This window comes from Porites lutea, chromosome 3 (genome assembly GCF_958299795.1).
Source record: "Porites lutea chromosome 3, jaPorLute2.1, whole genome shotgun sequence".
Taxonomy (NCBI): Eukaryota; Metazoa; Cnidaria; class Anthozoa; order Scleractinia; family Poritidae; genus Porites; species Porites lutea.
The window spans coordinates 13,063,110-13,078,214 of record NC_133203.1 but is presented as its reverse complement, the minus strand read 5'-3'; the positions used below and the strand labels follow the sequence as shown (position 1 = coordinate 13,078,214).

Here is a 15,105-nt window from a genome sequence, read left to right as displayed (position 1 = left end):
AACTCTGCAGTTTGGTCTTTAGTTCATTTGTCTGTGTTTCTAACGCGTCACACTTCATGAAATATTCGCTTTTCTTTTGTTCCACACGATCTCGATATATTTTAACTTCTTCGAGTTCGGTTTCAAGTTTGGAGACTGTGTTGTCTTCTGCAGAAATAAAGAAAAAATAGAACGAAACAACAGGCGTTCCTCTGCAATAAAGTTTACTAAAGAACCTAGGTTAAGTCTTAATTTTGATAACTTCTATGTTTATGACTGCTCATGACTGATATACATGATTGTATACTGACTCTGAAACTACCCGCAGTCTGAAGGGTCCCGAGGGCGAGCAAGTCGAGGGAGGAAATTTTTCAAGTAAACCGATTCAGACGCCGAACTTTTCATGAGCCGAACCTAATACTTTGAATTAAGTACATGAAAAATAAAATAAAGTTTGGCGTCTGAATCAATTAGAAACGCCTGTTTCAATTTGGAACGGCTCAGCCGTTCTTTTCGGCCGGTCAGGCCGGGAATTTCGCCTTTGGAGCGACTTTGGAACGGCTTTGATTCAGACGCCGAACTTTTCATGTACCAAACCTAATGCATAAATCATTATAACGTATCATTTGTGAGTAGTTTGACCGAAATGGAAATTTTTCTCCTTTTGAATTTAGTTCGGCTGGAATTAAGATCGGCGTCTGAATCAATTCAGCCGGCCTAAATAATTTGGGTCAGCCTTAAGGTGGCTCCCTAGAGTAAATTGTCCGTGCGCAGCCTGAGCACTAGTATGGCGCGAGCTTTAAAATCCGCGCGACGTCCACGCAAAAATAAGACAAACATGGCCTCTTTGTTTCGAAATATTCCCCGAAAAAAACTTTATTAACCTTCTGTTGAAGCTCATTGTGCAAAAAGTTTGGTTAGTGTAGGTGAAACATTTATGAGAGGAGACAATGTTACAAGTGACTATCGATCTCCATAAGAGTAAATTGTATGTAAAAACGAAGCAGAAATTTTCCAAAGACATCAATTCTTTCGCTTCAAAAGTAGACAAAGGTAAAATAGTGCAAGTAAATGGTGAATGGAAACTTTACAAAGAAAACAAAGAAATAAGTACGCTAACCCTAAAGGAAGCAATGTTGCTGTTTCTGGCCTTTGGTTCACGGTCAGTGGAAAGATCTGAAAGATCGAGCCAAGTCCCGAACAACCACTGAAGAATGTCTTCACCGGCGGCGCTCCTCGGTCACTTCATTTCTCTTACATTTGATTTATTTGATTAAGAAATTCTAGAAGTAGTGGCTTTAAGGCAAGATTACAGCAAGTGTAATTTTTTTTGTTTTGCCGACTCTATCACATTGTTTAAAAAACTTATCAGAAGAAAGGTTTCTTGCTTAACTTGCATCCTGATCGAAGGAACCTTCCCATCGACGAACCAACATCCTTGTACGTTTTGTCGCACAAAGAAAAATAATTTTTGAGTCACAGATTGACCCTTGACGAAAGCGATGTAGGTTTTCCGTCGAGAACTACAGTCTTGTACGTGCAGCTGAGGACGTGATGTACTTTTTTTAGATCGGCGCCATCTTAATAATAATAATAATAAAATATTTATATAGCGCCTATACTTTTCAGTGCTAAGCGCTTTACAATGCTTCAAAAAGGTCTGGATAAAAAATAAAAATCCTAAAATCATTTACATATATATAAACATACATAGTCACAAAAATACAAAATAAAAAACCTAAGATAATTCGTAAACTGGCTTAAAAAGAAAGGTCTTCAATTTAGATTTAAATTATTTGCATTATGGATCGATCTAATTTCAATAGACAAATCGTTCCAGAGTATAGGGGCAATGACTGAAAAAGCCCTTAAACCGTATGTCTTTAAGTTACAGGCTTTAATAACGAGACGCCACTTGTCTGAAGATGAGCGAAGGTACCTTGCAGGTTCATAAGCATGGATTAGGTCAACCAAATAATCAGGAGCTAAATTGTTGAGTATTTTAAAACAAATAAGATTAATCTTAAAGATTATTCTTTGCTCCACTGGTAGCCAGTGCAACTCCTTTAGAGTATTACTTATGTGATCAAACTTACTTAAGCAGGCAATCACACGCGCAGCAGCGTTTTGGACATTTTGCAGTTTGTTAATTTCATACTTGGGAAGACCATGTAAAAGCGAGTTGCAGAAATCCAGCTTTGAATTTATGAATGCGTGCACAAGAACTTAAGCCGTTGTGACATTGATATACTTACGAATCTTAGCTATATTTCTAAGGTGGTAGAATGCCACATTAACTATGTTGTTAATATGAAAAGACATCGTTACGGTGTTATCGAAAATGACGCCGATATTACGCGCCTTATTTGTAGGCTTGATGATATCAGTTCCTATTTTAATAGAAGGTAGCCGTGGGGGCAGTCTGAACCTAGAATAGAGAATGAGAAGTTCCGTTTTGTCAGTATTTAGTTTCAGTTTGTTAGTAGTCGTCCAGTGTGAAGGTGGTGTACAGTTGAGTATCATCAGCATATACTGATGGAAATTCATGTCATGCCATCGTATTAGGTCACCTAGTGGGGCCGTGTACAACAGATACAGCAAGGAACCCAACACGGACCCCTGTGGTACACCAAATCTGAGCGGACGAACTGAAGAGGTAAATCCATCAATCTGAACTGACTGGGAACGATCCGTAAGATAAGACTGAAGCCACGAAAGTGCTTTTCCTTTTATACCAAACCTGGATCGCAGTCTGTGTAACAAGATCTTATCTTTTACAGCAGGCTTTTAAAGAAAAACTTCGCCGTCGAAATTATCCCTAAAGAAGAACAAGGTTGAAAAGGTATCCAGAAGTGGGCTGGCATTTGAAGATCTGCAAACGGTCGGTAGGGCAGATTAGGAAATGAAGGCCTTATCGTGATCCTTGCAAAACCGCCGTCTTATCTCCGATGATCGCCATCCGCACGAGTAGTGACTACCACGGCTCAAATTTTGGCTACAATGGTTAAGTATTTCGAAGAAAGCATCCAGTGTTTGGTATAAAATTGAATCCGCTATCTCTCCTTTTTCAACTGGTGAGATATCACCGTAATAATACTGATAAACAGCTTTAACAATTGTTTTCGCACTTTTCGAAGAAATCACATGTTTTCGGCTATGTGCGTTATGCGCATGCGAGTGTGATGGCTCGCGCGCGTATTTTGCTCATACGACCTCGAACCACGCGTGTTTTTCGGATTTTTGTGACGTCAGCGCAGTTAATTAACCGTGAATTTCTCGCGTTTCCATGGGAAAATTTTTTTAAAAATCGCCTTATTTCTTAACAGTTGCAATACTTTTGTACTGTCCTTTTCTTGTTAAAATCTGTAAGAGCTAAACTCGGCCATAAAGAAAAGTTACAACTTTCAAAATATTGGCGAAACCGTCTTAACGACCCCATGTTTTTTCCACTTTAAAATGTTAAGCAATATCGTTAACATAAAGTGGCAAAGTTTAAAGACATTTCACCGAGGGAAATAAGAAATATTAAGAAAAAATGATCAAAAATGACAAAATTACTGCCTGTTTAAGGATGCGATGTTGCCATGGCAACGGCCTCAATCCAGAAAATGAAATTTGATAAAGGAGCCTTTTTACACGGGTAAACTTAGCGGTGAATTTCGTGAACCAAATCGCAAAGACAAAGTAACTAGATTTCCTTCTGCATCGTATGCTAGATCGTTAGGGTTATTAGTAAATACTCTAGGGAGCCACCTTAATTCGAGTTAGGTTTGGCTCATGCGGAAAAGTTCGGCGTCTGAACTGGGCCTTAGGAAAAAGGACTTCATTGCAATTAGTGTCCACCTGCGAGGCCGAGCGAATTTTTTTTCTAGCATATTAAGGTGGTGCGTAACAGAAAGGATGGATGGAGCACAACGCGCTGCATATAGTGAGGAATGCAAAAGAAGCAGACGAGCTTCGACGAGAGATGATAAAACATAACCATTCTTTGGTGAGTCCTAGCTGCAGAGAACAAGAACGATGACAAATACAACACCTCGTTATTACTTTGCTTGCATGTGAAGTTACTTTAAAAAAACAAGTGCAGTCAAACCCCGCTTAATACGGACACCTCATTATTACGTAAAGTTTGCTTTGCCCCTGGGGAAAGAAAGCCCTTAAATCTACTTTAAATTCAACCCGCTTAATAAAGACACTTTCTACAGCCCCTCAGCCCCTCGCATAAGGGGTTTTGACAGTAGGCACTTCTGTAGACTGTCAGTCTGCGCAAGTGGTTTATTATAATTATAAGTATCCTGTTGATCTTTTTCCTCTGTGCTGACGTCTCCTATTTCCTTTGTTGCACGCGGAAAAGGGACGTCTGCGTAACGCCGTCGCTAATCGTGTTCCAGCGTCCCGCTGGGTTCCCAAGATCTTGGGAACATGCTGTGATAGGCTGACACAGTGCGCATTGTTTGACGTAACGCTGATTGGTTGTTATCGAATAATGGTAATGTACGCGGTGATTTATGTAATCGGGGTTTTCCAGCCAAAACAAATCAAAACATGTGCCATTGTGTGCAGACCGTTCGAAATCTTGTGCGAGGCCGTGGAAAATTTAACGTGTGCGAGGAAATCATTTCTTTACAATTTTACTGTGCATGATCCCATGACATCATATTTGTAAACAGTGTCCGAGAAAACTACAAAAGCTGTGGTCACACTACGGACTTTTACCTAGGTGAAACCGATTTACCTAGGGCAAATTCATCAAAAATCTCCCGAGGTAAATTCATCTCGGGTTTTGTTTTACCTAGGTAAAAATTCTGGGAAGGTCACACTAGTGATATCGGCTCCCAAAGTTTTCACGCCAGTTGAATTTTTTGGAGCGTAAATTCAAGAAGGCAAAATGCGCAGGGATCTAGCTGATCAAAGAGACGATTTTTTTCTTTTATCTCGCTGTTATTTCTTACGCTAATTCAACGTGCAAGGTGAAGAAAGGCGAAGACGTAGACTGTGCCCCCAGAATTTCTTTCACAGGGTGATCTATGTCCGGTCCTGTCATCAAGACCTTCGCCGATGAGCGTCTATTGGCAAGCAACGTCGGTATTTCATTTTTCCCCAGCTATTGCTTTGGGGTAGCTGTCAAGGTAAACGCTATTGTTTTCGAGCCACATCCAAGACCCAGACGATAAAATTTCCCCGAGGTAAGTGACCTAGGGAAAAATCGGTCACACTTAAAAAAGCAAGTTTCCCTAGTTAAACTGTCAACAAGTCGTATTTACCTACAATCGGCGACAAAATTGTTGAGACATTGTACTTAAATAGGGTAATTTCGGAGAACAAAAGAATCCGCACCCCTCCCCTGTCCCCTCCATTCAAAGTTGGGGTGTTTGTTGTTTTCTACAGGTAGCTAGAAAAAGGGCACAACATTGCACGGAGGGGATGGGGGAGGAAAGCTATATTTCCTCCCTTTGAAGTTAATAAAACGTAAAAAAGCCCAGTTTTGGGCGAAGTGTCTCAACTCATTTTGTCGCCGATTGTAGGTAAAAAGTCTGTAGTGTGACCACAGCTAAAAGCGGCGTGGACTTCGCACCAGGCAGGCATTTCGGAGAAAGCCAGGCAAAAAAAAATCTTTATTCAGCCCTAACAAACAGAGGTCAAAGAAAATTTAAACACTTTACAACTGCATCTGAAATCAAATCCTATCAGGGAAAACCCATAGAAGCATAAACCACAGGAAATGATTACTCAGTATGCATGTAACAAACCTGCTTCATGACCTCTAAATGTAAGACTTAGTGCGGCAAAAACGAGATTTACTCAGTCAAATTTTAGAATGCTACAAGCACTATGTAGTGCTAGTAACCTTCGCGCGAGAGAGAAAAGATGAAAAAACCTCTGTTTAAGCAGACTCTCAAGGTCACGTATCGCATTATCACGAGCTTATGATATTGTGTTTGGCCTGTCAACTCTTATTTCTAACCGGATATTATTTCACAATTTATGCGAAATAGATCATACCCTGCCAGCGGAACGCTGGAACACGATTAGCGACGGCGTTACGCAGACGTCCCTTTTCCGCGTGCAACAAAGGAAATAGGAGACGTCTGCACCCAGGCAAGTCGATATTGAACTTTTCACATCTGGTTGTGAAACGTTTTAGGGGTCGACCGCTCAACAGCTTCTGATTTCTTCCACTTACGTAAGCGTTTCTTCTCTTCAAAACACCGCAATTTGGTCTTTAGATCCTCTGTTTGCTCTTTGAAATTTTCCAGTTCGATTTCGAGTTCCAAGAGCCGCTTGTTCTCTGTAGAAGAAATAAAAAAAATCATTCAAGACGTTTGTTCTGGTTCATAGGTTTTTTTTTTTTTTACCATAACTGTCCACCTGAGAGGCCGAGCGAATTTTTTTCTCTAGAATACTAAGGTGGGGCGTAACAGAAAGGATGGTTGGAGCACAACGCACTGCATACAGTGAGGAATGCAAAAGAAGCAGACGAGCTTCGGCGAGAGATGATAAAACATAACCATTCTTTGGTGAGTCTTAGCTGCAGAGCACAAGAACGATGACAAATACAACACCTCGTTATTACTTTGCTTGCATGTGAAGTTACTTTAAAAAAACAAGTGCAGTCAAACCCCGCTTAATACGGACACCTCATTATTACGTAAAGTTTGCTTTGTCCCTGGGGAAAGAAAGCCCTTAAATTTTCTTCAAATTCAACCCGCTTAATAAGGACACTTTCTACAGCCCCTCAGCCCCTCGCAAAAGGGGTTTTGACAGTAGGCACTTCTGTAGACTGTCAGTCTGCGCATGTGGTGTATTATAATTATAAGTATCCTGTTGATCTTTTTCCTCTGTGCAGACGTCTCCTATTTCCTTTGTTGCACGCGGAAAAGGGACGTCTGCGTAACGCCGTCGCTAATCGTGTTCCAGCGTCCCGCTGGGTTCCCAAGATCTTGGGAACATGCTGTGATAGGCTGACACACAGTGTGCATTGTTTGGCTTAACGCTGATTGGTTGTTATCGAATTTGGTCTGATAATGTATGTAGTGATTTGTGTAATCGGGGTTTTCCAGCCAAAACAAATCAAAACATGTGCCATTGTGTGCAGACCGTTCGAAATCTTGTGCAAGGCCGCGGAAAATTTAACATTTGCGAGGAAATCATTTCTTTACAATTTTACTGTGCATGACACATGACATCATATTTGTAAACAGTGTCTGAGAAAACTACAAAAGCGGCGTGGACTTCGCACCAGGCAGGCATTTCGGAGAAAGCCAGGCAAAGAAACTAAAATCTTTATTTAGCCCTAACAAACAGAGGTCAAAGAAAATTTAAACACTTTACAACTGCATCTGAAATCAAATCCTCTCAGAGAACACCCATAGAAGCATAAACCACAGGAAATGATTACTCAGCGTGAATGTAACAAACCTGCTTCATGACCTCCAAATGTAAGACTTCGTGCAGCAAAAACGAGATTTACTCAGTCAAATTTTAGAATGCTACAAGCACTGTGTAGTGCTAGTAACATACGCGCGAGAGAGAAAAGATGAAAAACCTCTGTTTAAGCAGACTCTCAAGGTCACGTATCGCATTATCACGAGCTTATGATGTTGTGTTTGGCCTGTCAACTCTTATTTCTAACCGGATATTATTTCACAATTTATGCGAAATAGATCATACCCTGCCAGCGGAACGCTGGAACACGATTAGCGACGGCGTTACGCAGACGTCCCTTTTCCGCGTGCAACAAAGGAAATAGGAGACGTCTGCACCCAGGCAAGTCGATATTGAACTTTTCACATCTGGTTGTGAAACGTTTTAGGGGTCGACCGCTCAACAGCTTCTGATTTCTTCCACTTACGTAAGCGTTTCTTCTCTTCAAAACACCGCAATTTGGTCTTTAGATCCTCTGTTTGCTCTTTGAAATTTTCCAGTTCGATTTCGAGTTCCAAGAGCCGCTTGTTCTCTGTAGAAGAAATAAAAAAAATCATTCAAGACGTTTGTTCTGGTTCATAGGTTTTTTTTTTTTTTACCATAACTGTCCACCTGAGAGGCCGAGCGAATTTTTTTCTCTAGAATACTAAGGTGGGGCGTAACAGAAAGGATGGTTGGAGCACAACGCACTGCATACAGTGAGGAATGCAAAAGAAGCAGACGAGCTTCGGCGAGAGATGATAAAACATAACCATTCTTTGGTGAGTCTTAGCTGCAGAGCACAAGAACGATGACAAATACAACACCTCGTTATTACTTTGCTTGCATGTGAAGTTACTTTAAAAAAACAAGTGCAGTCAAACCCCGCTTAATACGGACACCTCATTATTACGTAAAGTTTGCTTTGTCCCTGGGGAAAGAAAGCCCTTAAATTTTCTTCAAATTCAACCCGCTTAATAAGGACACTTTCTACAGCCCCTCAGCCCCTCGCAAAAGGGGTTTTGACAGTAGGCACTTCTGTAGACTGTCAGTCTGCGCATGTGGTGTATTATAATTATAAGTATCCTGTCGATCTTTTTCCTCTGTGCTGACGTCTCCTATTTCTTTTGTTGCACGCGGAAAAGGGACGTCTGCGTAACGCCGTCGCTAATCGTGTTCCAGCGTCCCGCTGGGTTCCCAAGATCTTGGGAACATGCTGTGATAGGCTGACACACAGTGCGCATTGTTTGGCTTAACGCTGATTGGTTGTTATCGAATTTGGTCTGATAATGTATGCGGTGATTTGTGTTTCGGGGTTTTCCAGCCAAAACAAATCAAAACATGTGCCATTGTGTGCAGACCGTTCGAAATCTTGTGCAAGGCCGCGGAAAATTTAACTTGTGCGAGGAAATCATTTCTTTACAATTTTACTGTGCATGACACATGACATCATATTTGTAAACAGTGTCTGAGAAAACTACAAAAGCGGCGTGGACTTCGCACCAGGCAGGCATTTCGGAGAAAGCCAGGCAAAGAAACTAATTAAAATCTTTATTTAGCCCTAACAAACAGAGGTCAAAGAAAATTTAAACACTTTACAACTGCATCTGAAATCAAATCCTATCAGGGACACCCATAGAAGCATAAACCACAGGAATAGATTACTCAGTACCTGCTTCACGACCTCTAAATGTAAGACTTGGTGCGGCAAAAACGAGATTTACTCAGTCAAAGTTTAGGATGCTACATGCACTATGTAGTGCTAGTTAACTTCGCGCGAGAGAGAAAAGATGAAAAACCTCTGTTAAGGTCACGTATCGCATTATCACGAGCTTATGATGTTGTGTTTGGCCTGTCAACTCTTATTTCTAACCGGATATTATTTCACAATTTATGCGAAATAGAATACCCTGCCAGCGGAACGCTGGAACACGATTAGCGACGGCGCTACGCTGACGTCCCTTTTCCGCGTGCAACAAAGGAAATAGGAGACGTCTGCACCCAGGCAAGTCGATATTGAACTTTTTACATCTGGTTGTGAAACGTTTTAGGGGTCAACTGCTCAACGGCTTCTGATTTCTTCCACTTACGTAAGCGTTTGTTCTCTTCAAAACACTGCAATTTGGTCTTTAGTTGTTCTGTTTGGATTTTCAAATTTTCCTGTTCGATTTCGAGCCGCTTGTTCTCTGTAGAAGAAATAAAAAAAATCATTCAAGTCGTTTGCTCTGGTTCGTAGGTTTTTTTACCATAACTGAGCGAATCCTCGCGCGCAGATTGGTCGAGAGGTATAGTCTATGAGAGTTTATACAATGATGTGAATGCTGCGCGCGCTGTGATTGGTCGTTGCCCATGATCTATTAGAGTACAGATACATGGATGACGTCACGGGAAACTTGTTTTCTTTGTTTTGTTCAACATGGCACGCGGTTTTGAAAATGTTTGAGAGATTATTTCGGATTGAGGCAAGCGAAAGCTTCGGAAAAAGTTTAGCAGGAGCTATTTACAAAGAAGAAAAATGGAGAAACGGAGACCAAAAAAGCTATTGACTACTTGACAATGCCTAAACTACAAGAAATCTTCACAACAGTTGGCATCGTGTGTCTTCGCTACGAGAGACTCGCTGTTTTGCAAAATGTTTTCGCTATTATTCTTCTTTGAGCAAGAAAAGCCGGTGAAAAACGTTTCGAAGAAACTGTACACAAGTAAGATAAAGAAGAAGCTAAGATGAAAAGTTGGGTTTGGGACTTAAAAAATGCCTAAACTAGCACAAATCCTCAAAAGGTCAAGCGGTTCGAGGCAGGTATGTGTATCGGTCTTTTTCTTTTCTGATCATTGTATAAAACAAATAGATTCCATGTTGCCGTGGGTCTGTTCAATAATAGATCACAGAGGACGTCAAAATGCGTTAAAAACAACAGTGACACACTCCCTGCGGCTCGTGTGCCACTTCTTTGTTTTTACGACATTTTGACGTCATCTGTGATCTATTACTGAACAGACGCACGGCAACATGGAATCTATTTTGTTTTGGATTTTTTTGTAAAAATAATTTTACTCCTCCGCATGGACAAAGAAGAACCAATTTTTAACATATGGAGAGAAATTTCTGTGAGTGAGTTGGTGCATGAAGCTGCCAAAGTAGAGCAAAAATACGAAAAACAACAAGAAAAACGTCGCTTTGCGCAGTTGGAGGAGGACGCCTTGCAAAAACTAGCGAAAAATAAATGTTATATTTGTAAACAACAACAATGTATTTATTTAAAGAAATATAAAGTTTACAATACTTTATGCCCTGCAAATAGCTTTAATGCTAAACTAGGCAGGACAAGACTTTAAATAAAGACGTTATTAAATTACATAAGAAAAACGAAAAGAAAAGAAATACAAAAACATACAGAAAGAAACACCTTACATATAAATTCAAGTACAGGGGAAACAAATCGACCACAATTTTCCATGTTCTACACTCTTATAGACCACCACCAGATTGCCCTGGCAACTATGATAAAGACAATGAGCTAGAGTTATTACCTGTTTGCTTCTTTGAAAGATGAGCTGAGTAATCCTGAGTCTTTTCTTTTTGCAACGCTTTCACGAAGCAGTCAAATGCCTTTGGTCCTCTCCTGTGTAGGACATCTAGCAGCAAGTCGCTCTGATCCGCCCGATTTTTTTGGTTTTTAATTGCCTCTTTATCTTCGTAGTCTAAAACTATCCCCAAGTGAGGTAAGAGCTTTATTGGCTCCAGGCATTTTCTGAGTACACGCCAGTTCTCGCTCAAAACCTTTTCGTGTTTGTCATCCATAAAGCTGTCTTGGTAACAGAAATTTAACTGTAAATAAATCAAAATTAATATTTTTTAGGCATCCAAGATTCAGGCACGTAATTGTAAGACATTTTATACTATACGAGTGCCCGAATAAAAAAAAACATGATTGTAACTGTTGCCATTGAATATTTGATGATGCTTAAGCGAGGGTATCAATCACTTGCGCTTAGTGAACCTTTTCAATAAGCTTTTCAGGCTATGGAAGTCGATATTATTAAAACAAAGCAAAGAGAGAGATTTGTACTTTCTTTCAATAGTGTGAACAGTAAGTCGTGCGCAATAGGCCCTTTGCAGCTATTTAGGCCAGTCATACTGGTACAAAAGCGCTATGCAGAGGAGCAAGGGGCACACTGGGACAAGACAAACAAAGCGCTCATATGATTTAAAATTGTAGTTTCTTTTGTTTGTCTTGTCCCAGTGCGTCTCTTGCTCTCGAGGATGGCAGTTTGCACCAAGTAAAAGCAAGAGAGAATGAGCCAGCTGCAAAGGGCCTATTCTAGTATGTCTAGTATCATGTTTATCAAGCGGTGGTATCTGGGAAAAACAAATTGTGGGTAAAAAGATTTCTCCATTCTTCCTTCTTATAGTACTTTTTATGTATTTGTGCTGCCTTAATAATTGCTGCACTATAAACTACGAGAAAGATGAGGTAAGTTTTGACAAGCTCTTTCTTTCTCAGATTGTATAAATTATACATTAAGTTAATATTTTTCAAATAAGCGTATTCTTTTGTATCCCCACCTCATACAGCATTTTCCGACATCTGTCAGCAGACCAGAAGACAAAATGACCCTACTCCGAGTCCCCACCCCTTTGATTAGAAATATGCATTCTTTTAATTCAACCATCAATGGTGCAGAGCTACTTAACACAAAACTTAAAAACAAGCATTTTTCATGGATCTTGGTTCTTTTATTGGCGTTAAGGAAGTTGAGAAAAAAAAGGCCAGTGTCTCGACCATTCAGAAATTGCAGGCGCAACTGATTTGGCAGTTGGGAGTGAATTGAACCGATCATACACAGTATTATGAAGGTTAAATTTGGGAGCTGGACAAGCAAAGGAACAAGCAAAATTGAAAATGAAACACGATGAAAAAAGTGGGATAAAAAGCCATACAAAGGACCTGGGCTAATCAGTTGCAAGTTAGCGTGCGTCTGAAGGATTTACGTCAAGTGAAACAGAACTGATTTTTCAAAAGCAAATTCACTGTTTTTAGTAAGGAACCAAAGTATACGAAGATATGATTATGACTAACGGCCTAAATTTACCTTAGGCTAGTTTTATTTCCCCTCTTAATGGGAATAGTAAAGGAATCAGAACAAGTTTGAAAAAAAAAAATTTGAACCTAGGAAAAAATAAAATCTTAACCAAAGATCAGGCTCAAGTCTCGCTTTGTAAATAATATTCCGGCGGGCAAGGCAAAACGAAAAGAGAGTCCGATACAAACCTTCTACTAAACGTCTGCCGCCCACTTTTTTGATTGATTGCCATTTGCTGAATCAGCCAAACAAAATTACTTCCGTTTCTTGTTTTTTTAGTATGCAAAGTTTTCATACGTGGGAAAACTGCAGACTCTCTGACTTAAAAAATAGCTCAGTTTTACCCTATAATCTTTTTTAAATTAAAAATGAAACAGTCAGCACAATCACATTTAACTTCTTACGAGATTAAAGGAGATCTCGAAGGTTATTTCCGTTGGCGCAGAAGGTAAAAAGTTTTCGAAAAGACGGCGACACGATGTTCTAGTTTTAATATTTTGGCTAGGCGCGCTCGAATTTAAAATACTGAAATTTCTGTTTTTCTGTTGCCTTTATATTTTCCTCGGCAATTTTGCTCTATTTTCAGTACATAAATCTTTAAAAATCTTGGAGAAATAAATCGCGAACTTTTTCAAAGGATATATAAATTATCTCAGAACAAACCAAACGAGTTCTCAAGCGCATTTAATTTGGTTGATTTAGTCCTGTGAGTACACTTGCAATTTTCGAATTTACTAGAGAAACAAACGCCTAAAACAACATATTTTTTATAAATCCAGGTTATTATCTGCCAATTAATTTGGAAAGACAAAGCGACACTACTAAAAATGAATGCTGAACTGACCTTTAAACAAAACGAAAAACAATATTCAACAACATACTTTGTAGTTCTTAGTTAGCTGTGTTGTTGTTTTACTGGGCTTATGGTATTCGACGAAACGAAACAAAACAATCTTTGGCCCTAGGAAAAAGTGGTCACTCAGAGGTTTTTCTTGCTCTCTTTTTGCGTATTTTATGCAGTGCATGGAGTATTCTACACTTTGACTGAGCAAATTTTTTTTGCCGCTTTGAGTCTCACATTTAGAGGTAATGAAGCTGGTCTCAGCTGTGGTCTGTTCCATGCATATTGAGCAATTAGTTCCTGCGGTTTATGTTTCGGCAAATGTTTTTTGACAGGATTTGATCACAGCTGCAGTTTACCATTAAATGATTTTCTTTTACCTTTGTTTAAGCCTTCAGCTTTTTTATTGCGGCTAAATAACCTCAGTTCCCTTGGTTTTCTCCGAAATGCCTGGACCCGGAATAGCTACGTGTGTGTAGTTTTTTTTTGGCCGTGAACCATGATTTCCTGATTTGTTTTGACGCTAGAACTGTCGGCTAGATTGCAGAATACACGGCAGAGCATCTGCAGCGATTGGAAGACGCTGGAAAACCAGTCGGCAAATTTACAAGCAAATTCTGGCCTTGAAGGAATTCTCTCAAAGCCGATTTTTTTGTTCAGAAGAAGGCTTTAAAGTTCGAACTTTGCTGTTACATTGTTTACTGTAGACGATCCTTGCCAACTCCCTTCTGTGAATTTTGACGTGTCACTGAGCCCAACCGTCACGCACACGTAAGAATTAGGCCAATCGTGAGGCGCATAAGAAACCTGTGAGAAAACCCGCCTATCAAAAACGCTCGCATATGTCCTTGCGACTCTGCAGGATATTAGAACGAGCTTTTGTGCACTAATTCGCAGACGGACTATACAGATGGTTTTGATGAGTGCGTGGGCAGGCTGCAACGCAGACTAGTTTCTGTGTTTCAAGGTTCATTGCTTGTGATCGTAATTATGATTGACGGCAGCGAAAAACGCAATAATTTGAATTTTAGAGTTCGCGTGTTTGTGAAAAGCGCAGAGTAAATTAAATATCATAAAACGGCTAAACGGGTAGTAGTGGCATACACTTTTTAAAATAGGCTCCTAGACTTATATATCCTGAATATGGATTGTATGCGACTTAAAATAGAGATAACCACGGTGTATCGCTTGATTTGGAAAATTTTAGATTTGGCGCCAATGTTGGCATGTGATTGTGGAAGTAGAACTTTTTATATTAAACTTTCTTGGGTGAAAGTCGAAAAGCTGGAAAACTACTGTTTGAGACCCAAATGACAGCAATAAAACTGGGATGGGATTCGCACTCTGGTGGGATTTATTTTATTTTGGTTTTTTTTTAGCCGCAGCTGACTTTCGGTTAGGTTTCGGTCGATGTTAGATAGGATTTCGGGACGTTTTGACACTAATAACATCGACCGAAACCAGCGTAGATAGATAGATAGATAGCCTTTATTTTAAAACGATGAGTATTAAAGCTACATGAGCTTGTGGGGTCGTTTGCAATTAACTAATTACAAGTAAACTAAAAACTAGGGGTATATACAGATAAAACGTTTGAACTAAATTAGCGCTTGCAAATATGAAATTATGAGCATAAATTTAAGTATATACAAAGTCATCTTTTCTAAAATTACAAGTGGATGCAGACGTTATCTTGAAGCTGAATTCATTAAAATTAGCTTGAGATTTAAGCTTTAGCCTGAAATCACGATAAGGAATGTTTTTTGTCAGGGCACTACGGTTGTTGGTCACTGCAT

The 15,105-nt window shown here is 39.8% G+C and overlaps 1 protein-coding gene across 1 annotated transcript in view; it reads right to left on the bottom strand.

The window, feature by feature from the left end:
• The window catches only part of LOC140931577 (uncharacterized), a 14,605-nt gene extending 3,420 nt beyond the window's left edge, over positions 1 to 11,185 (bottom strand). The window contains exons 1-5 of the mRNA XM_073381379.1: positions 10,915 to 11,185; positions 9,474 to 9,569; positions 7,832 to 7,936; positions 6,164 to 6,268; positions 1 to 147 (exon numbers count right to left, since the gene is read on the bottom strand). The exon at positions 1 to 147 is cut by the window's left edge and continues 138 nt beyond it. Of these exons, the coding sequence (XP_073237480.1) occupies positions 1 to 147; positions 6,164 to 6,268; positions 7,832 to 7,936; positions 9,474 to 9,569; positions 10,915 to 11,185 (724 nt within the window). The remainder of the gene's footprint in view (positions 148 to 6,163; positions 6,269 to 7,831; positions 7,937 to 9,473; positions 9,570 to 10,914) is intronic.
• Positions 11,186 to 15,105: the final 3,920 nt, after the last annotated feature.